At 35.9% G+C, this 24523-nt stretch overlaps 1 protein-coding gene across 1 annotated transcript in view; it reads left to right on the plus strand.

Annotated features, from left to right (window-relative positions):
- Positions 1–2235: 2235 nt before the first annotated feature.
- ADAM7 (ADAM metallopeptidase domain 7) overlaps positions 2236–24523 on the plus strand; it is a 69874-nt gene continuing 47586 nt past the window's right edge. Inside the window, exons 1-6 of the mRNA XM_025394317.1 lie at positions 2236–2466; positions 3772–3875; positions 9576–9652; positions 20747–20825; positions 22511–22587; positions 23610–23799. Of these exons, the coding sequence (XP_025250102.1) occupies positions 2415–2466; positions 3772–3875; positions 9576–9652; positions 20747–20825; positions 22511–22587; positions 23610–23799 (579 nt within the window). The 5' untranslated portion in view covers positions 2236–2414. The remainder of the gene's footprint in view (positions 2467–3771; positions 3876–9575; positions 9653–20746; positions 20826–22510; positions 22588–23609; positions 23800–24523) is intronic.

Raw genomic sequence — 24523 nt, forward strand, 5'->3', positions numbered from 1 at the left:
GATGGCTTGTCAGTATGGATTCATTTAATATTCATGTCATTCCTATCAGATTTATATTATTGTGCCCATTTTATAGATGAGAAAACAGAAGTATAGAATGTATAGAAGTATAGAAATGTTTCATACCTTAACCAAAGCCACAGAGTTAATTAGTGTCAGGCAATTTAAGTCAAGTGAGTCTTTTTTCTAACACCAGTGAAAAACTATTGAAACATTTTTTTAACAGGCATGTGACATGGTCAGGTTTACAAAATATCACACTTGTGGCCATGCGCAGTGACTCATACCTGTAATTCCAGCATTTTGGGAAGCTGAGGCAGGTGGATCACTTGAGGTCAGGAGTTTGAGACCAGCCTGGCCAACATGGTGAAACCTCATCTTTACTAAAAATACAAAAATTAGCTCGGTGTGGTGGCACACACTTGTAGTCTCAGCTACTCAGAAAGCTGAGGCAGGAGAACTGCTTGAACCCAGGAGGCAGAGGTTGCAGTAAGCCGAGATTGCACCACCGCACTCTAACCTGGGTGAGAGAGTGAGACTGCATCTCAAAAATAATAAAATAAATAAATAATTACGCTTGTTGCAATGTAACCAAAGAATGTCTTGCACTAGAATGGAGGCAAAAAAAAAACTTAGTGGTGGACTGATTATAAGGGATGTCAATGATGATCCTGACTTTCAGAATTGCAATGCTGAAGGGATGATGGCACTGCTGGCCAAGACAGAGGACAAATTGGGGGGAAATGTATTTTAAGTCTTGCACATATTGATTTTACAGGGACTTTGATCCTTCCCTTGAAGACGTTAAGTAGAAACTTCGTTGTAAAGATCTGTTGCCCAAATGGCTAAAAATATAAAATGTGAAGCATAGCATAGCAATAATTAAACCATAACTGAAGATGAGATGGCTTTGGAACAAGCATAATTGGGGGAAAAGAGGGTATTGAATAAATACCTCAAGGAACTCAAAAATTTAAATGCTACATAGAAGAGGATATGCCTACAAGTTGCCACTGAACCAGGAAGAAGTTAAGAAGGCTATTGTGACAAGGGAGCTAAATAGAATAGTTCAAGGGGAAGGATGTGGTCAACAGTGCCAAAAATTGTCAAGAGGGCAAATGAGATGAGAAACAAAATATCTCTTGGAAATCGTAAAATCACTGGAGATATTGACCATTTCAGTAGAATAATAAAGGCAGATGCTAGAACTGGGATGTGGTAGGACAAGTTGGAGGTAAGAAAATTGTAAAAAGTCCAGATAATACTGTGTAAGAAATTTAGCTGTAAAGGAAATGGGAAGAAAGGTGATAGTAAGGGTATATGAGATATAGAATAGAGAGAATTTTTCAAAAAGGAGAGACTTTTGTCTTGACTTAAAATGGTAGCCCCATTTTAAGCCAATGGACTCTGATTTCTTTGCCTCCTTTCCAAGGTTGCTTATATTTTCCCAATTTGTAAATATCAGTGTCAATTTCCCCACCTGCAAAGTGGGGATTATATTTTATAATGTTGCTATACTTGGCTGCTAACTGGGAGCAAGTGAAAGGTATGAGAACAATTCTGTTTTTCAATCACAATGGATGAATGTTAATGTCAGATGGATTTTTCCCCTTATGTTTCCTTGTAGAAAAAGTTATCCTTGGAGTAGAGGGTCTAAATATCAAAAGGAAGCGTCCAATTGACATAGATTGGTTCAGTTTTTGGAAATATTAGAGAGATATAGATGCAGGCAAGACATAGAATCTCAAATGAAGATAAAAAGATTATATTGGCCTTGAGATAACTCTACTAACATAACAAGAGAACACAGACATACAGCTAGAATTATCCAGGCCTTTTGCACGTTTGTCCATTAGTATTCTCCTTTTCGTATTTATTTGAAAGAGTTCTATATTATAAGGACACTTACTCCCACCTTTTAATTATTTATTGCATACATTCCTGGAGTTTGGATATTTTAATTTTAATATGTGATTTATGCCACATAAATTTTCAATATTTTTCATTTATTTTAACAAGTGTTCCTTATAGTTTTTATATGGCAAACAACCAGAGCATATATAAATATTTTTCAACATTTTTTTCCTAAGACATTCTTGATTTTTTCCCACTTTTGAAATTTTCAGATATCTGGTATCAAATTTATATTAGACATGAAGTAGGAATCTATGTCTAGCCAACCTTCACCACCACCACCTTGGTCATCTTTAATTAGAACATGATGTTCAACCTCCAGGTTTTAGCCTCAAGCACCTAGCATGTTGTGTAACTCCCTCAAGGAACACTTCCTTGTGCTGGATCAAAACTGCCCACCTATCTGTGAGGTGCTTCATCCCTGCAGTGGAAGCGAGGAGGAAGAAAGGTGAACACCTTTTCTCAAGCACTTGTGCTCTCCTCTGCCAGAATCACTCAGAATGCTTCCCGGGTGTATATTCTTGATGATTTTACTCATTCTTCAGGTTAAAGGTATGTCTTGCTCCTTTTATCAGGACTTTCTTATTATGCTATGAGGTCATGTTAGTCACAAACTTCAAATTGTAAGTGATAAAGACACTAACTATGCATTGGTGATTTTGCCGAGAGCTTCGACTGGATTATGGCTAATCATGAGAGTCCACGCATCTGTGTAATGCCATATCACTCTTGAACACTCTGACCCACAGTAAGGAGGAGAAGGGAATGGACAAGTACTGCATACCTGCAGCATGGCAGGCACTGTGCTGGCCATTAGCTGTTTTGTATGTTAAAGTGTTTAAAATTCGCAATTAATATCCCCACTTTACAAGATAAAGAAAATGAGATGAGTATTTACAGATCAGAGAGATTAGATATGCTACTCGTGACCACACAACTAATAAATTGGTAAAGCCTTGATTTAAATCAGAGCATATTCCAAAAAGCCCCCGCCCTCTCCTCTTTATTGCTCTTTAAGTACCGCACCTTAATTAAGCAGGGCTCACCTCAAAGATGACTATTAAGGTCATGAATGGAAGATTATGGTTAGCACTGATTCAGGACCAAAATTCTTTAACAGGTAGAGGCCTTATACTTAACTATGGAAGGTAAGACTTTAAATGCAAACATCCCTGGAAGACCAAATTCAGTAATTTACATTGAAACAGGCCAACAGTGCAGGCTTTGACAAGAGACAAAATCCAGAGGTTAGCATGAGGATAATAAAATGACAGCCGCAGGTGGGGCATGGTGGCTCATGCCTGTAATCCCAGCACTTTGGGAGGCTGAGGCGGACGGATCACCTGAGGTCAGGAGTTTGAGACTAGCCTGGCCAACATGATGAAACCCCGTCTCCACTAAAAATACAAAAATTAGCCAGGCATGGTGGCGTGTGCTTGTAATCCCAGCTACTCGGGACGCTGAGGTGGAAGAATCGCTCGAACCGGAGAGGCAGAGGTTGCAGTGAGCTGAGATCGTGCCACTGCACTCCAGCCTGGGTGACAGAGTGAGACTATCTCAAAAAAAATAAATAAATAAAATAAAAAATAAAATTACAGCTGCAGAACGTGGCAAAAATATGGAGAAAATGGAGGGACATTGATTTATTTGGCTCCGTTCCAAGTTTCCTCATATTCTCCTGATTTGTAAATATCAGTGTCAATTTCCTTGCCAGCAAAGTGGTAATAATATTTCATAGTGTTGCTGTCCATGGCTGCTAACTGGGGGCAAATGAACTGCATTATAACAATTCTGTTTTTCAGCAGCTGTGGATGAATGTTAATGTCAGACCGATTTTTCCCCTATGTTTCCTTGTAGAAAAGGTCATCCTTGGAGTAGAGGGTCAACAACTGGTTCATCCTAAAAAGCTTCCTATGATGCAGAAGCGAGATATTGGACACACCCATGATGATGACATAGAGGTACAGGTTTTGATTTAGTAAATAAGACTCATTGCTTTCACAGGCATGTAGACAGTTGTCTCTGGCTCCAACCAAAAGCAAATAGGGAGAGAGGAGTTTCAATTTTTCTAAGGACTCCCATTCAGCATACAGTATGTGCTTAGGAATAAGCAACCTCTCAGTGGGTTAGAAAACAAAAAGGAGTAAAGCTCAGGTTTAGGGGATACCATTCTAAATTTTCCAGTTTATGGAGTTCCACCAACGGCTTTTCAGGCTGACTTATAACAACCTCATGTGTTCTGAGCCAGTGCCTGGCGAATGTCATCTTGAGCATTTTGCTTTCCAGAGGTCTGGTATGCAGGTTTTGGTTTGTAGAGTCTGCAGCAAAGATGTACAACTTTCAGAGGAACTCAAAGACCTGCTTGGTCTGTTGCCTAGAAGGGTATTTATTCAGATTTTAAAAATTAAATAAAAATATGTGAAATATTACTTTCAAAAGTAACAAATGCTTGTTATAGAAAATAGAGAATATAGATAAGTGGGAACAAGCTTGAAAATTAGGATGTTTTCAATTTCCACTGTTATAAAAGACATTAGATTAATGTCCTTAGATATTTTTCATTAGGCACTTGATTTTTAAGCCCTAGGTTTTAATTTAGCTCATGGACAATATTGACAGGCACTTTGTCCAAATGTACTATGGAAGTCCCAAACCTTCCCAGTGAGTTTCTTCTGTCCACCATTAGAACAGCGAGTTTTTCAGGTTCTCACTTGTTGGGTTTCTCATTCATACATTAGATACATTTTAATTTTCTAAACAGTCCCATTGAGATCTCTTTCCTATGACTTGAGATGATTAAAATAAAAAAGCAACTCTCCATCTCCTCTCCTTTGGAAGTAATACATAACTATTTTTCTTCAACAATTCTCTCTGAAAGAATTCTCTCTTAATATCCAACTCTTTTCTCACTGTCTCAGACTTTGTCTTGACTGAAGATTGGTACTCAGCTAAGGGGGCTTTCACCAGTTGTCTAACACCCATTGTGCATACACTGGTGGGCTCTTCTCACAACTACTGTCTTAAGACTTAATCAAGACTGATGTTAAAAATCTCATTATAGCTGGGTGCAGTGGCTCACGCCTGTAACCCCAGCACTTTGGGAGGCCAAGGTGGGCAGATCACTCAAGGCCAGGAGTTCAAGACCAGCCTGGCCAACATGGTGAAACCCCATCTCTACTAAAATTACAAAAATTAGCCAGGCATGGTGGCGTGCACCTCTAATCCCAGCTACTCCAGAGGCTGAGGTGGCAGAATGGCTTGAACCCAGGAGGCAGAGGTTGCAGTGAGCTGAGATCATGCCACTGGGCTTCCAGCCTGGGCAACAGAGCAAGACTCTCTCAAAAAAATAAAATAAAATAAAATAAAAATATCACTATGAATATGCCAGATAAGCTTGGATAAGGGCGAGAAATATAAACAATGAACCTAAAGCTTCTTGTAGTACCAGAACGTGCTCAAACAGACAAAACAAAATTCAAACCACATTGAAGGGGTCTTGTCAAAAGAATTCAGAAGCCAACAGAAAGAGCTCCCAATGCCCAAAGCTGAGATAATTTGAAGAACAAAATAAATAACAGTTTTGTGTTATAACATGAAGTATAAATAAATATCATGAGCCCATATTGATCTAAATAAATCATTGAATAAATTATAGTAAATAAATGGAAAAAATGGACAGTTCTCCTGGGAGAAGAATCAAATAATTTATGTAGATGCTATCCTCTCCGGGAGGTGGAACCTAAATCTCCACCCGTTAAGTGTGGGCTGTAGGTGGTGACTTCCTTCCAGGGAGTACAGTATTGAAGGGGGGAAAGAGTAATTTTACAGAGAGAAAGGTGGTAACACCACCTCAGCCACGTGATCAAGTTTAACACTTGTTAAGTCCTGTGGCTCGTAGGGTGTAATAAAATGGCATTTTCTATTGTGGTTCTCACCTCAAAATCCATAACGTCAGTCTAAGCATGAGAAAAACATCAGAACAAAAACAAATTGTAAGACATCCTACAAAATGCTTGACAGAAACTCCCCATAAAGGTCCAGATCATAAAAAATAAAAAAATAAAAACCTGAGAAACTAAGAGACTTGAGGAGGCTAAGGAGACATGACAACTAAATGTAGTATGGGATCTGGGATCAGATCCTGAAAGAGTTAAAGTACATTAGGGAAAAACTATGAAAACCTGAATAACTATACACTTTAATTAATAATAATATATGAATCTGGGCTCTCATTCGTTGTGACAAATAGACTATAGTAATGTCAGATGTTAATAAACAGGGAAACCTGAGTGCAGAGTATGTGGAACTCTGCACTATCTTTCCAACTTTTCTATAAACCTAAAATGATTCCAAAATAAAAATTAAAAACCAAATTCTTATTAAAAACAATATTAATGACACAATTTAAAACATATTAACAATATTGACAATATTAACAATAATCTTTTAATATTTGTTAATATAAAATCCACATTTGAATTTCCAAAAAGTTCCATTACACCCATACATGCATGTACACATACACACCTCTACACACACAACTCATCATGTTGCAAAATGTGACCAAACGCTTTCTACCTGATTAAGCACCTAGCTTAGTTTCTTGGCTCTCCGCCCGGGAATTCTATGTCTTTATGATAAAACTGTGATTTTATTGTTCAACTTGCAGTCAAAACAGCCTTAACTTATGCACACTTAACATTGAGCAAATACAAAACTCTCCTTCCCGACTTCATAGCTGCCCCTCTTCAGATCCTCCTTGCTATAGTAGCATAGCTCTACAAGTTAAACAAATCAGAAATCTGGGCTTAGTCTTGACTACTGTCTCTTACATCATCTAACTATCACTGAGCCTTGTAGATTCTCAGGACATAGGCATGGGCAAGGACTTCATGTCTAAAACACCAAAAGCAATGGCAACAAAAGCCAACATTGACAAATGGGATCTAATTAAACTAAAGAGCTTCTGCACAGCAAAAGAAACTATTATCAGAGTGAACAGGCAACCTACAGAATGGGAGAAAATTTTTGCAATTCACTCATCTGACAAAGGGCCAATACCCAGAACCTACAAAGAACTCAAACAAATTTACAAGAAAAAAACAAATAACCCCACCAAAAAGTGGGCAAAGGATAGGAACAGACACTTCCCAAAAGAAGACATTCATACAGCCAACAGACATATGAAAAAATGCTCATTGTCACTCACCATCAGAGAAATGCAAATCAAAACCGCAATGAGATACCATCTCATACCAGTTAGAATGGCAATCATTAAAAAGTCAGGAAACAACAGGTGCTGGAGAGGATGTGGAGAAATAGGAACACTTTTACACTGTTGGTGGAACTGTAAACTAGTTCAAACATTGTGGAAAACAGTGTGGCGATTCCTCAAGGATCTAGAACTAGAAATACCATATGACCCAGCCATCCCATTACTGGGTGTATACCCAAAGGATTATAAATCATGCTGCTATAAACACACATGCACATGTATGTTTATTGCAGCACTATTCACAATAGCAAAGACTTGGAATCAACCCAAATGTCCATCAGTGACAGACTGGATTAAGAAAATGTGGCACATATACACCATGGAATACTATGCAGCCATAAAAAAGGATGAGTTCATGTCCTTTGTAGGGACATGGATGCAGCTGGAAACCATCATTCTCAGCAAACTATCAGAAGAACAGAAAACCAAACACTGCATGTTCTCACTCATAGGTGGGAAATTGAACAATGAGATCACTTGGACACAGGAAGGGGAACATCACACACCGGGGCCTATTGTGGGGAGGGGGGAGGGAGGAGGGATAGCATTAGGAGAAATACCTGATGTAAACGATGAGTTAATGGGTGCAGCACACCAACATGGCACATGTATACATATGTAACAAACCTGCACATTGTGCACATGTACCCTAGGACTTAAAGTATAACAACAACAAAAAAATAGCATGTAAATGTCTTTTAAAGTTATCTACTCGTTTACTCCTCTGCTCAAATCACCTGCATTCATCAATAGCCTTAAATGGTTTTCCTGGCTACAGTACTGAGTTTTGCTTATCCATTATCTATAATAAGTAAAGTACTAAAACACCATGCTTGCTACCATACGTTTCTGCCTAGATATTTAGCTTCTCTTTGTCCTTAGGATAAGGCCCAAATCCTTGACTTACTAGGTTGTGCATGATTTACTCCTTCCCACCTTGTCATTTCATTTCTGTTCAACTTCCATTTGATTTTCCAGCAATATTGATCCTCTCTTTGTTCTTCAAATGTGTCATGTTCCTTCCTGGCTCAGGGCCTTGGCATGTACTCTTCCCTGCCCCCACCCCCAACTTCTTGCAATATTCCTGGCACAGTACTCGCACCTCTCCTGTTATAATGCTCATTACACTCCACTATGTGTGCTTGGTTATCCAGTGTTTTTCTCTGCCAAGCAGGGGCTTCCATGAGGGCAGAGACCTCCACCTTCTACACCATTGTATTTTCCATATTACTGTGCCTGAAATAGCAGGCATTGAATAAATGAATGGACAGTCATCTCAAAGAAATGTGCAACACGTATGACCAACACCTGTGAATCTTAAATTATAGAGAATTTTTATGAAGCATGAAGAAATAAGATACCACAAAAGAAAATGGTGAAAGAACACGAATCAGAATCCATTTGAAAACTACAAATAACTCAATAAATAAAGGAAAAATATTGATGTGAATGATCATCCAGGAAAACAATTTATCACAATGTTATCAATTCATTGTCTGAAATATTTGTATTAATCATAATAGCTATTACTGGTAAGAAGGCGAGGAAACAGAAACTGCTATAAATTGATGGTGAAGTTCTAAATATGTCCACTTCCTTTCTTCATGATAGTTTGGCAATATTTATCAAAAGCTTTACATCTTTTTTTTCATGTCATTGAAAATGCAGCTCTGTCCAACTACAAGGAATACCCCAAACCAAATTTCTCATAGTAAATATAGATTAAATAAATGAAGTTTCACTCACATTGTGCTTAGCTGCCTAAAGACACAGACTATGAAAAATTTATTAAAATAGGAAATAGTCATGATTTATCATTGAGTGGAAAGTAGACGAAAAACGGTATGTATAAAAATTGTTTTAAAAATGCGTGAACAGGATATCTGTGTATAGGGCTGCTGCATGGACATATGGTAAATGGTGTATCCTTGGATGAGGAGAGAATCTGCATTTTCCATTGTATTGTATTTTATAACTAGAAACTATATATAATATGCTATATATTATTTATAATTATATTAAACTATAATATGCCATATTATAATATAAATAGCTATAATATAAATATAACTAATAATATAAACTATAAAATATAACCAATAATATAAAATATAAAAGAATAAATATAACTGAATATATTTATATTTTATTCTAATATAAATACAACTAGAAGAAATCAGTTCTAAAATATAACTAGAAGGAGGTTTGTAAAATCTTCCTTCTAGTATTAGTTCTCTTTCAATTCATCTTTATCAGTATTTTGCCTTTTGGCTGAAAGGACTGCTGGGTGGATTGGAGATAGGGAACGTCCACCCAAAGCACTGCTTGCTCCAGTACACACTAAATGAGCCCATGTTGAAGTCATGTGATGCCTCTTGTTTTTCAGGAAACGTATGAAGAAGAATTGATGTATGAAATAAAACTAAATAGAAAAACCTTAGTCCTTCATCTTCTAAGATCCAGGTAAGTTCTATTGTGATTCCAGTACCTTATAGATTTTAGTAACTATGGTATCCCAATTTTCGTAAAAACTGCCAGTGAAGTGGATTCCTCAAGACATTGTTATTTGTATGTAATCTGAATTTTTCCTCTTCAAATAAAAGCTCTTCATGTGTAAGCCAATCACATCTCAAAAGCTTAAAGGCAATCATAGATGCCGCTCTTCTTCTCCCACTCCTAAATAACTCCCTACTTTGGATACTTGGAGTTTTTTGAACTCCATATAGTCACTCTAAGAACAGGGTTAATACATCACTGTGTTGGGAATCAGTGGAACAAAAGAAATTTGAAAAACATGGTTTTTAAAGTGACTTCTAAGTTGTGTAAACTAGATATCAAACCAAGTTCCATTGCAGAGTAAACTACGAACTGTAGAGCATTTGCTTTGTCAAGACATCTTGTGTAGCCAAATACTGTAATTGCAATGCCTATAACTTTCTTCAAGGCGTTCTTCAAAATAATCTCTCTTGTTGCTGCTGTTTAATTTTCATTGTTTCTCCATTGGCCCATTTCTACACATAATAGCTCTGTCTCAGAGTCCCAAATATTAAAAGGATGAGGAGCTGTCAAATGCTAAGTAGAAAGAAAGAGTGATACTGCTGGGGAATTGAGACTCTGGTCTATTAGCTAAAAGTAAATAACAACACACACACACACAGACACACACACGTGCAGAATAATAAACTTAATTCCATAACTATACTGATAATATATTTAGACTCTGCATATTTTTACCTTCTCAGCATGAAAGAAGCTAACATTTATTGAGAGATTTCTCTTTCCCTAAGTTGCTTTTTAATTCCTGAAAAATGTAAATGAGACAGATACTGTTTAATTTGCACTTTACTGAGGAAGAATCATAGGTGCACTGCAAAGATAACTTGTCCAGGGTCACAATACTCATAAGCACACGATGATGCAGGTGGTCTGACTGAGGAGTTTCAAGTTGCTTTCACAATTCCCCCAGGCTGCCTAGGCCTCTGAGTCAATTTCATTGTACTAGCCATTGCTTGATCCTGCTAATCAGCCTGGCGTGGCCTGTTATTGGGTTGCACACACACAGAGCAGTTTAATCTAATTTCAATGTGTGTAACAGGCAACACTGCCTCATTCCCTCAGTTCTACAAAGTAAATGAATTTAATGCATACCACAGAGCCTCCAAACCTGTGAATATTACGTAATTGGATGTTTTCATAACACAGTAATAAACAGAAACTGATCTTATTTAGATTTCTATTTGTCTTTTTCTCCATGACCACACTTTTCAACGTTTCCCCTCTAAGTTTCATTCAGCTTGGTTTTGATAAAAATACATACTTATTTTATAAACTCATGTTGAGAAATAGTGATGAATTTTTCTATGACAACAATGTCAAATCAAATTGTATATTCATTCCGTTGAAACATTGATTGGGTCAACTTTCTGTTTGCTATAATAAATCTATTAATAGATGAAGAGTTTTATTTGTATATGTATATGACTCCCCAGAAATATTAATTTAGAATCTGCTATACAACCAAGCAATTTATTACACAATTTATATTTGCTCTTTCAAAACAACTACAAAATAATTATATTCTATTTACCTGTTGCATCTAGTTAATGTTCCCAAAAAGTTTACTATGATAAAATTTTAACACACAGGGCAGAATTGAAAAAATCCATATACCCACTAACATATACATATACCCATAGACCCATTAAGGTACACATACATACACATATTCATTCATATTTTACTATTTCTGTTTTATATCGTCTTCCTCCTCTATCTATTCATCCATCGATCAATCCATTCATCTTCCATGTTATTTTTATGCATTTCAAATTATATTACAGACATCAGTTTACTTTCCTCTCAATACATGAACAAGCTTAGCATTCGAGTTTAGTATTTGTTTTTGGTTTGTTTGATTGTTTTGAGATACAGCCTCACTCTGTCACCCAGGCTGGAGTGCAGTGGCACAATAACGGCTCACTGTAGCCTTGCTCTCAACCTCCTGGGCTCAGGTGATCCTCCCACCTCATTCTCCCAAGTAGCTGCAACTACAGGCCCATGCCACCACACCCAGCTAATTGTATTTTTGCAGAGATGGCATTTCACCATGTTATCCAGGCTGGTCTGAAACTCTTTGGTTCAAGCAATCCTCCTGCCTTGGCCTCCCAAAGTGCTAGGATTACAGGCGTGTGCCACTCCACCCAGCCTAATATATAGGTTTACAATTAATTTTTTATTTGTGTAACATTTTCATAAAATGAAATGCATAAATCTTAAATGTGCATCTACATATTTGTTGAATTTTATGTATGTATGTATGCATGCATGTATTCATTTATTGTAATTTGACAGACTATGATTGTATATATTTATGTGGCCAAAGTGATGTTATGATTAATGAATACAATGTGAAATAATTAAATCAAGCTAATTAACATATCTATCACCTCAAATACTTATTTTTTTGTGGTGAAAACATTTGAAATTTACTCAATAAGATTTTGTATCGTAAAACACACTATTATTAAGTAAACTCACCGTGCTATGCAATGGATCTCAATAAAACACAAACTAACTTATTCATCCCATGTAACTTGGGCTTTGTACCCTTTGACCATCATCTCCCCCTTTTTCCTACAGCTCCAGTCACTGGTAGCCGCCATTTTACTCTCTGCTTCTATGAGTTCAATTTTTCTAGATTCCACATATCAACGAGATTATGCAGTACTTGTCTTCCTTTGCCTGGCTTTTTTCATTTGGCATAATGTTCTCCAATTCCATACATGTTGTCATAAATGACAGAATTTTCTTCTATTTTAAGGCTGAACATCATTCCAATGTGTATCTTTACCATATTCTCTTTATCTATTCATCTGCTGATGGATGCCTAGGTTGATTCCATAATTTGGCTATTGTGAATAGTGTTGCAATGAACATGGGGAGGAGACATCTTTTCCACATAGTGATTCCAAATCTTTTACATAAACACCCAGAAGTGGAATTGCTGGGTCCATCCATTGAGTTCTGGCAAATGCCCATACCTATAAAACTCCTATAAAAATACAGAACTATCACTCAGAAAAGTTCTTCACGCTTCTTCTTAGCCACCTCCTCTCAAAATCTGTCCTTGGAGGTTTTTTTTTTGCCACGGATTACTTTTGTGCATTCTGGAAAGTTTTAAAACGAGAATCATACTACATGTACTCTTTTGTGTAAGACTTTTAAATTTTAGCATACTGATACTGAGATTCATTCATGTTGCTGCATTTATCAGAAGTTTGCTTTATTTTCTGGTAGTATTCCGTTGAATAAACATAATGCAGTTCGTTCATCCATTCTCCTATTGATAGACATGTGGGCTGTTTTCAGTGTTTGGCTATCATGAGTAAAACTTCTATGAGCATTCATGCACAGCCTTTTTATGAACATATGTTTTCATTTCTCTTTGGTGAACACCAAGGAGTGATACTCCTGAGTCACAGGATATGTATATGTTTAGTTTCATAGAAATCTGACAGATTCTTTTCCAAGGCATTTGTAAAATTTTAGTAACTACCAGCAACGTACGAGAATACTAGCTGCTGTATGTATTCTTCATCATTTTATATTGTCACTTTAAAAAATTTTAGCTATAGTAGTTGGTTAGTTGTAATATTTAATTTCTATTAAATGTTCTGTTTCCTGTTGAAACTCATGTATGTGCTTATTTTATCATTTTTATATATTTTTTACCTTTAAATATTTATCCTTTTTTATTGAGTTATTTGTACTGCTATTATTGAGTTCGAGGAGATTTTTTTTTTCTTGCTCTGTCATCCAGACTAGAGTAGAGTGGCGTGATCTTGGCTCACTGCAACCTCTGCCTCCTGTACTGAAGTGATTCTCGTACCTCAGCCTCCCCAGTAGCTGGGACAACAGGCATCCGCCACAATGTCTGGCAAATTTTTTGTATTTTAGTAGAGATGGGGTTTCACCGTGTTGGCCAGTCTGGTCTTGAACTCCTGAGCTCAGGCGATTCACCCACCTTGATCTCCCATAGTGATAGGATTACAGGCATGAGCCACCATATAATTTGGAGACCAGTCCTTAGTCAAATATAGTTCTTGTTATGCTTTGTTCCTGTCTGTGACCTTTTAATTCATTTTTTTAAAAATTGTGTCTTTTAACAAGTCAAAAGTTATAATTTTAAATAAATTTCAATTTATCAGTTTCTTTCTTTATGTTCATCACTTTCTAGGACCTAAGAAACATTGTCTAATTGCAAATCACAAAGATATTGTATGTTTGCTTCTAAGCTCTTCATAATTTTAGCTTTTAGTTTTGGTCTGTTATGACCTTAAATTTGTGTATGTGCATATACGTGTGAGTGTGTGTGTGTGTGTGTATGTGTGGGTGTGATTTGCTGGAGAAGTCAATATTCTTGTTTTTCCATATTTACAGCCAATTATTCCAGTCCAGTTTGATGAATTGTCTTTCTGGTGCTATTGGATTACTTTGGCACCTTTGGCCAAAATCAAATGACTATTTATCGGCTCTCTATTCTATCTTATTGATCTATGTACAGTCTGTAAGTCATGGCCAAACTACCTTGATTACTGCAGTTTTTTAGTATACCTTAAAGGCACAATGTGTAACTCTTCTAATCAGAATTGTTTATTTATTCTAGGTCCTTTGCATTTCTCTACAAAATTTAGAATCACCTTGGCAATTTCTATTAAAAGGCCCACTGGAATTTTATTGAATTTCATTTTAACTTATTGAATCTATAGATAAGTTTGGAGAGAACTAACATCTCAATAGTGTTGAGTATTCACCTTATAACTCGTCTTCTTTAATGTTGATCAACATGTTTTAAAGTTTACAATGTGGAGCTCTCACCCGTCTTGTTAAATTTATTTCCATATATTTACTAGTTGTGGTCGTTATATAAGCTGAATTTTTTTTATTATTTCATTTTTCTATGATTTGCGTCTATAATAGAAAAGCAAAATGGATTATTTTATTTAGGCTTTGGATTTGAGAAGCATTAGTAAATGAATTTATTGATTGTTTTATAGAGTACCTAGAAATCTTCTAGGAAATTTACCATCTTGTCATCTGAAAATACTGATATTTTTATCTTCCTCTCTGATTATTATTTATTTTATTTCTATACTTTATTTTATGACAATGGCTAGGACCTTCATAACAATTTTACTAGAAGGAGTGAGGGCAACCTTACACTTTTCCTGATCTTAAAGGGAAGGTATTCAGTATTAAATGATTAATACGACAGCACCTGTAGATTTGCCGTTTATTTATCAGATTAAGAAAGTTCCTTGAAAAGTTTGCTGCAAGTATTCTGTCTGAATCCATTGAAATATCCATATGGCAGTGTACATTCATTTTTGATCATTATACGTTATATATTATTTTACAGTAAATTACTGCATTAAATTTGTCAATATCTTAAGGGTTTTTGAAATTATGTTACTGATGGCTATTCCCAAAAAAACTAAAATTTTAGTTTTTATGATAGATTTATCAAATTTTGATAATAGATTATGTTGGGATCCTGAGTTGGGATATATTTTCTAAAAGATGTTATTTATATTCAAAGTGTTTGATAGAATTTACAAGTGAAACTACATGTGCCTTGAGCATATTTGTGTGTATGTGTAGGAAAGAGGTTTTATAACAAATTCAAATGTATTGATAAGGGGTTAGTCAAAGTTTCTATTCTATTATGTATCAGTTTTAAATTACAGTTTTCAAGAAAAAATGTCTATTTCAGTTAAGTTGCCCCATATTTGGCATAAAGTGTTTTATAATATTATAATTATTTTTAAAAGTAATAATTTATTGAGTGATAACTTTTTTTTAAATTTCTAACATTGGTAATTTGGGTTTTTCTTCTTATATTACCAATCTAGAAGGGACTATCAATTGTTGACCTTTTATTTAGTTAGTTATTTTTATTTTTATTTTTTGTTTTTGAGACGGAGTCCTACTGTGTTTCCCAGGCTGGCGTGCAGTGGTGCAATCACGGCTATTGCAGCCTCAACCTCCCAGTCTCTAGGCATCCTCCCACCTCATCCTCCTGAGTAGCTGAGACTATAGGCATGTGCCACCATGCCTGGTTTGTTTTTTAAAACCCTTTATGTAAAGATGGGTTTTCACCACATTGCCCAAGCTGGTCTCGAACTCCAGGGCTCAAGCAATTCTGCCTTGGCCTCCCAAAGTGCCAGGATTATGAGAGTGAGCCATCATGCCTGGCCTGATCTTTTCTTTAGCTTTGTGAATAATTGTAATTGGTTGTCTATTTATTTCACTGATCTCCTTTATCATTTGTATAATTTTCTTTTTTCTTCTTATTGGGTGTTTATTTTTCTCTGGTTATAGAAATGTTTAATATTTTCTAAGTATTTAAAATATTGAAGTCATAGCATTTTTCTCAAGTCTTCATTTAGATACATCTCAAAAGTCTTGATTTTTTTTATTATCATTCATTTCAAAATATCTTCTTATTTCTTCTGGGATTTCTTCTTTGAGTCATGAATCATTTTAGAGTATGTTATGTAATTGCCAATGTTTGGATTTGTTTGATTTTTTTAAAACGTATCTTTGGGCCAATCATTTGTGTATTTTGCAGTTTGTTATCTGATATTAACACAGCTATTCCAGCCTTCTTATGTTTATTATATAAATAAGATACTATTCTTTTATTCATTTCCTTTCAACATATCTGTGTCTTTACATTTAAAATGTGTCTTTTGTAAGATGGAAATTAGTTTGGTCCTGATTTTTAATGCATTCTAATAATCTCTGATTTTCAATAGGAATGTTAACATTAACATTGAATGTTAATGTTATTCTTTTTGTTTGTTTGCTTGCTTGTTTTTGTTTGTTTGTTTGTTTGTTTGTTTTGAGACAGAGTCTTGCTCTGTCACCCTGGCTGGAGTGCAGTGGCGCAATCTCAGCTCACTGCACTCGGTTCCCAGAGGGAACCTCCGCCTCCCAGGTTGAAGAGATTCTCCTGCCTCAGCCTCCCGAGTAGCTGGGACTACAGGCACGTGCCACCATGCCCGGCTAATTTTTTTTTTTTTTTGTATTTTCAGTAGAGATGGGGTTTCACCGTGTTAGCCAGGATGGTCTCGATCTCCTGACCTCATGATCCGCCCACCTCAGCCTCCCAAAGTGCTGGGATTACAGGTGTGAGCCATCGCGCCTGGCCTATTCTTTTTTAGTAGGTTAACATTTAATGTTAATGTTACCATTCCTATTAACATTACATTAAATGTTATGATTCGTATGGTTGGAATTATTTCATTTCTGTTTATCTCCTCTGTTACTATCCTTTTTCCTTTGATCTTTGGCTTACTTTATTTTTCACTTTCCCTATTGGCTTCTTATTTATCTGTTAAATTTGTAACAATGACTCTCTACATTAGATTTAATTTTCATTTTAGAAATTGCAGCATATATTTACAATTAATTAAGTTATTATTTATAGTTAATACCATGTCATTGTACGTAAAATGTAAAAACATTGCAGTAAGTTCACTTACAGATACTACTTATTTGTGCAAATTTGCCATATACATATATTTATATAGATTATTAATCCCATGATGCATAACTATAATTTTGACTTTAAACATTTATATGTATCTTATGTGAAAATATAATGTTTTAGTTTATTCATTTATTTATCATTTCTTATCTCTCCCTTTTGTTAGAGGTTCAGTTTTTCCTGTGTTACAATTTCATTCAAACTAAAGAACTTTTACCAACTTTTCTAGTATAGATCTGTGGCAAAAATTTACTTCAGTTTTCTTTTATCTGCAAGTCTATTTAGTCTTCCTTCTTGAAGGCTATTTTTTGCTGCATTTTGCTGCATATAAATTCTGGGTTCACCAATTTTCTTTTTTCTTTTTTTTTTTTTTTTTTGCGACAGAGTCTTGCTCTGTCACCCAGGCTGGAGTGCAGTGGTGCGATCTTGGCTCATTGCAAGCTCCATATTTTTAGTGGAGACGGGGTTTCACCATGTTAGCCAGGATGGTCTTGATCTCCTGACTCATGATCCACCCGCCTCGGCCTCCCAAAATGCTGGGATTACAGGGGTGAGCCACTGCACCTGGTCCATTTTCTGTATTTTTTAAGAAAAGATGATGACTGATGATGTTCTCCTCTCTTCTGGCTCACATGGTCTCTAATGCAATGTTAATAGTTGTATAAATTTCTGTTCCCCAGTCGTATAAATTTCCCCAGAAAGACGTGTTGTCTTTCTCTTGCTGGTTTCAAGATTTTGTCTTTATTTCTGATATGCTGCAATCTGACAGTGATGTGCAAAGGAGTGACTTTCTTCATATAAACGCTGTTTGATGTTTGCTGAACTTCTTGAAATTACAATTCATGTCTTTCTCCAAATTGGGTTCATTTTTTGCTACTACTTTTCCATTTTTTTCTATTACACCCTTTCTCCACTTTCTAGCACTCCACTTATCAATATATTAGTCCTTTGATATAATCTACTTGACTCTGAAGCTCTACTTCTGTTCTGTCTCTTTTTCAGATTACATAATTTCTATTGAACTCTCATTGAGTCTGTCAGCTCTTTCTTTTATCAGTTTTGTTCTCATTTTAAGGATATCAAGTAAAACTTTTATCTAAGTAGGTTTTAGTTATAACATTTTCAATTTGTTTTTTTAAAAATATAACTTCCATTTATCTGCCACAGTTCTACATTTTTGCATGCTTTGCAAATAACTTTCTTTTACTTTGCTGAGCATAGTTATAGTAGCTGCTTTAAAAGTCTTATCTATAATTTCAAGTTCTAGGTTAACTTGAGATAAGTCTCTGCTGATCATCTTTTCTCTTGGCAATAGTTCAATGTTTTATGTTTCTTCATTGTATAAATTTGAATTATGAACTGAACAATTTGAATATTATGTGAAACGGACTCTGAATTCTGTTATGTTCTACTAAAGAGTTCTCATATTTTCATTGTATTTGGAGATTAACTTTATTGGGCTTAAACTGCAAATTCTGTCTTCTGGGTGGCAGCTCAAATTTTAGCTCAGTTATTTTATTCTTAGCATGGCTACTTTTAGTCTATCCCTCACAGGTCACAGTTCAGGGAAAATTCTGAATTTCAAACTGAGTTTGTTTACAGAACTGAGGATTCTCCCCACTCTCTCATTTTTTTTTTCCCGTGATTACTGTGTACATTCCTGTTACTGTCATTACTCTAAACTCCATTATATGGCTTTTCAAATCAGAACAACTGTGGTTTTCTAGCAGAGTTTTATCCATCCTCTATGAGGCAGACTTCAGCCTGACCTCAGGCTAAATGCTGTAAAACTGGAAACTCCATCTCATGCTGTGCCTTCTTCCCTGTGCCTCCTTCCCTTTCCTGGAGGATGCTGTTTTTGCTCCATACCTAGACCCTTTAGGTACTTTCTTTTTATATGTTATCCAGAACTAAATAACTATATACAGAATGTCTGTCTGATAGTAGCTTATTCAGCCATAGCAGTAGTGAAATGCTATATTTAGTTCATTTTAAACATTAGTTCAGCATTTTTTGACCACTCCTAGTATTCCAAATACTACCTTAGAAACCAGGAGACACAAATAAATAAAAATGAAAAAGTCCCTTTCCCAAGGTAGTTCACAGGTAACCTTGAAGACTGACCTGAAATACACCAGGGGTGAACAAATGATAATTGGTACAACAAATTGGACATGTTTTGTATGTATGCATATCCCTTAATCTAAGAGTAATGCTTAAATTTGGAATATCTGGAGTATAAACAACAGCAACAATAACAAAAAATAAAATCAGACAAAGAACATGTAATAGCAGCCATGTATGTGGCCCATGTAGCCTTGAATGTGTATTTTTTAAAATCTTTATTATTTTTATTTTATTTTTATTTATTTATTTATTTTTGAGACGGAGTCTCACTCGGTTGCCAGGCTGGAATGCAGTGGTGCGATCTTGGCTCACTGCAACCTCCGACTCCCTGGTTCAAGTGATTGATTCTCCTGCCTCAGCCTCCCCAGTAGCTGGTATTAAAGGCATGCACCACGCCCAGATAATTTTTGTATTTGTAGAAGAGACCAGGTGTCACCATGTCGGCCAGGATGGTCTCAATCTCCTGACCTCATGATCCACCCACTTCAGCCTCCCAAAGTGCTGGGATTACAGGCGTGAGCCACCACGCCCGGCCGCTTCAAATGCTTATTACCTTCACCTGTACAGAAAAGGTTTGGTGACCTCTAAAATACATAATAAAAATGTGGCAGACATGAAAACGAACACCTCTGGAAGTGTGAAATACACCTTAGGAAGGAATCTCAAAATCTGCTTGATGGCGTCAGGAAGTATGTTTTGCACTGAGTTTAGAAGAACTTCTACAAGTTTCTTATGTTCAAATTGGGATCAAGAAGTGGCCGTGGATAGTCCAAAAAGATGTTAAAGAAAAAATTATTCAGTGACAGTTGTTAAAGCACCATAAGGCAGGCTTTATTCAGGCCCATCACTATAGATATAGAGACAACTGCAATGGTAAGGTCTTGCCACGGGGGAGAGAGATTGGGCTCAGTTCCAAATACAGCATGGCTAGTGTGAATTTGTTATAATTAGTACATATTGTGTTTACCTAAATATGTAGCTGTTCGGTTACTATGTATTAAGACATATTCACCACATATATCTTATGATGTGATGAATATAAGACATTTTCATCACATATATTAATGCATGTATTTTGCATTAATTTTAGTCTCAGGTTTTTACTTAGATAACATTTTCGCCAAGCTTTTTAAAAAATACTGGTTTGCTAAAACTGCCAGAATCTATTTTCTAGTTTTTCTACAGTCTTTATGAACCATTGTATTTAGTTAGAAAGGCTTTTCATATGAGTGGGCTTGATTTTGCTTTACTATTTTTAGCAGAAGAGGATCTTGCTGAGATGTGGAAGCAAACTGGACACTTCTCCATCACATTATTGGTTGTATCTGTCAGAGTTTTAGAATGAACAAGTCTCACCACCTGTCTGCCCTCTTTTTCAGGGAGTTCCTAGGCTCCAATTACAGTGAAACATTCTACTCCATGAAAGGAGAAGCGTTCACCAGGCATCTTCAGATCATGGTATCTTATGGAACTTTCCTGTGTCTCTTCTCTAAAAGTAGTATTTCCTGATGTGATTTTGAAACCCTGTTCTATCTGTACAAGCTGCTCCAGAAAGTACTACATCAGAAATAAGTTCTGAATTGATTACTCTCACCAAAAAATTATAGTATAAAAATATGATTGTGTGGACCCTAACCTCTTACTGTGTAACAAGCAAATCATTGACTGATAATATATCTTTTCTTTTCCTAAACTGATTTCTATACACTCAATATGGTGTTAAGTCTGGGAGAGGGTAAAGCAGGACACCAAACATATAAGGCACCTTATGAGGCTGTGATCAAGCTACATGGATAAAATCTGAAGCTGTGAAACAAGTTTAAAATCTCCATTCATTGATCCTTTTGTGATTCTCACCCCTTTACCCAGTTTTTCTGATGCACCAATATTGAGGTCTTTTCTTCAATCCTCAAATGACTTTTTGTTCATTTGTTATTAATATAATTCCATTAATTTTAATAAAATCTAGATATAGATTTTATTTTTATACCCCCATTGCTTTTTTGCAAAGCAGGTCCTCTGTAACCTTCCAAGAACATTACTTTTACCAAAACTATACATTTAAAAAAGTATTTCCTCCATTTAAAGCAACAGTCAACCTTTTTTTCTTTTTTTGAGATGGAGTGTCACTTTTTTTTTTTTTTTTGAGATGGAGTCTCACTCTTTGGCCAGGCTGGAGTGCAGTGGCACAATCTTAACTCACCGCAACCTTCATCTCCCGGGTTCAAGCGATTCTCCTGCCTCAGCCTCCCAAGTAGCTGGGACTGCAGGCACATGCCACCACGCCCGACTAATTTTTGTATTTTCAGTAGAGGTGGGGTTTCACCATGTTGGCCAGGATGGTCTCGATCTCTTGGCCTCGGGATCCGCCCGCCTTGACATCCCAAAGTGCTGGAATTACAGGCGTGAGCCACTGTGCCCGGCTGCAACTTCCAACTTCTATGAGAGCTAAGTCTTTATGCAATCTTCAAAATAGGACAAGAGGAAAACTGGGTAACATTCTTTGATGCAGGGGGTGGGTTATTTGTGAGACTGTGAGGTCACTGGAAGACCATAGAAAGTGTCATCCATAGGTAGGATTTGAACACATGGAAATGATGGGAAAAAATAATTATCTGATTGGACTACCACGGGCAGAGCATCAAGGAAGGAGTAAAAAAGACACCAACTTGATTGAAACAGGCCAGAGAGAAAGGCGTTAGGGGAGCTGGTTGGAGAGGGAGACCTAGTTTTCATGATCATCAAGCATTTGTCTTGATTTCATGGGCAACTGGGAAAAATTATAGTATTATCACAGAAGGGTTAGTTTGATAAAAATTATAGGGTGGATTAAGAAGTATATTTCTAAGGAAAATGGTCACAATTCTAAAACTACTGTCATCATTAATACACTATAAAATTTGTAGAGGAAGAATCTATACTTTGCTTTACACAAAATAATCACATAATTAAGGTAAAAGGCCTCTGAAGCAGGCTCAAATATTTCCAAATGAAAGAATTTAATGAATGAATGCATGAACAAATATCAATGCAATTTGTCAAAATAAAATATTGATATATTCCAAACAGAAAATATTTAGATATTAATATCTATATAATACCAATATTTATAGATATAGTAATAAAGTCTTCTTCTATTTTAGGATCACTGTTTTTACCAAGGATCCATAGTACATGAATATGATTCAGCTGCCAGTATCAGTACGTGTAATGGTCTAAGGTAAGGCAGAATATCTTTCGTTTTCCTTTATGAGTTTTCCTATGGATTTTCAAAGAAATTAACTTCGTTGATTTTCTTTTATCACTCCTGGTATACAGAAAAATGAATAAGAAGAAAGTTGCTGTGCACTTTTAGCAGTTTCAGCTCTAGCCTATGATTTGAGTTTTGACAAACAGATGTCTATTGCATAGTCCTGAATGAGACATGCTTTGCAGTATATAAATAAGGGATTCATATTTGGAAGATTACTGATAATCATTTAGTCTGGCCTCTCATTTTATTGATCAGGATACTGACTGAAATTAGAAACTGTCTCCTGAATATTTCATTTGCTAGTGGTAAAATTGAGTCCAAAACCCAGGTCTTTTGAATACTAGTTTTGTGAATTCCCATTATGCCATGAGGCTTGACCCATTTAGTTTTTGCTAAATCCAGCTGTGTTTGCAGCCTCATGAAAGTAAAAATTCAGAAGTAAGGCCTATAGTTCTCTATAGATCATAGGCTCATGGACAAAGAAGGATGATGTAGAGAGGTAAAGAGTAGAAGAACAAGGAAGTTTTGTCTTTAATTATGGGAAATTTACTTGACTAGTTCTTAGTATTTTCAAGAATGAGAACCCCTTTAGTGACACAATTACCACATATTAGTATTTTTACTTTCATATATTTACTTTTATATATATTCCACATCGTGATAGACATAGAAACTCACATAATTTTTGCAATAAGTCATAAGACTTGACAGCGGTCCACAACCACCAGTGGGACTTGCTACCCTACCTGTACTCAAAGCAGATATTAGGCTGTGCAACTTCTGAAAATCTAGTAAGTTGACTCTTAGAAAAAAGTATTGATTCAGTCAAAGGCTACGTATCATCACATTTCCTTACCACTGAAAGCACCCTCCTACATGTTCATGAGGTGCTGGCTTTGTAGTTTCTCTTTCTTGAAAAGACAAAGTCAGTGCAATGAAATAGAGCAACTATAGACCTTGAATATACATTGTGTTCCCAATTTCTACAGGGGATTCTTCAGAGTAAATGACCAAAGATACCTCATTGAACCAGTGAAATACTCAGATGAGGGAGAACATTTGGTGTTCAAATATAACCCGAGGGTGCCGTATGTTGCCAATTATTCCTGTACAGAGCTTAATTTTACCAGGAAAACTGTTCCAGGCGATACTGAATCTGAAGGAGACCCCAAAATGAAAGTGAGTATTATTAAGTCATCTTTACCCCAAATGAAACACCTTTTATTTTCTTGATGATGTCTAGGGAGAAAGCATGAGTCTAGCTAGTGAAATGTATGTGTTACTTTGAGTCTGGCACTTTATCTGATATTTGAAATTCGAAAACTTTTGTTTCAGTTATCTATGTAAAAAGTTTATTTTCATAGAGTAAATCTGTTTGTTTCATGAGTTTCAACAAAGGATGATTCTACAATCCTACGTATAGATTGATAGCACTGGGGCTATGAGTAGTTGGAAATAATGGAATTTTCAATGTCCTAAAACATAATCTAGAGATATTATCTTTCCTTGTCTTCCCTGACATTTTTTGCAGAATTATTGATGGCAAGCTATGTTCAGCCCTTTTTATCATCCAAATATTTTAATGGTTAAGGACAATTAAGGATAAAACAAGTTCAGTTTTCGGTGGGATGGTTGTATAAACATAGTCCTTGGAGCTTTAGGTTTTTCTACACAACTAATCGATATCTCCTTAAATTCCCAGTGGATGTTAGCCTGTAAACTACATTGTTGTTTTTCTTTTTCATATATCCTTGATTCATATAGTGTCTGAAACATACTATATGCCTAATGGATGTTTCTTGATTGAATAAATCAACAAATAAATGATTACTTAGTCCATAGAAAAATGATTTAGCCAAATCTTTGAACAATTTACCTCTGGTTTGTCCTCAGAGAATGTGTA

Source organism: Theropithecus gelada, chromosome 8 (assembly GCF_003255815.1).
Source record: "Theropithecus gelada isolate Dixy chromosome 8, Tgel_1.0, whole genome shotgun sequence".
NCBI classification, from domain to species: Eukaryota; Metazoa; Chordata; class Mammalia; order Primates; family Cercopithecidae; genus Theropithecus; species Theropithecus gelada.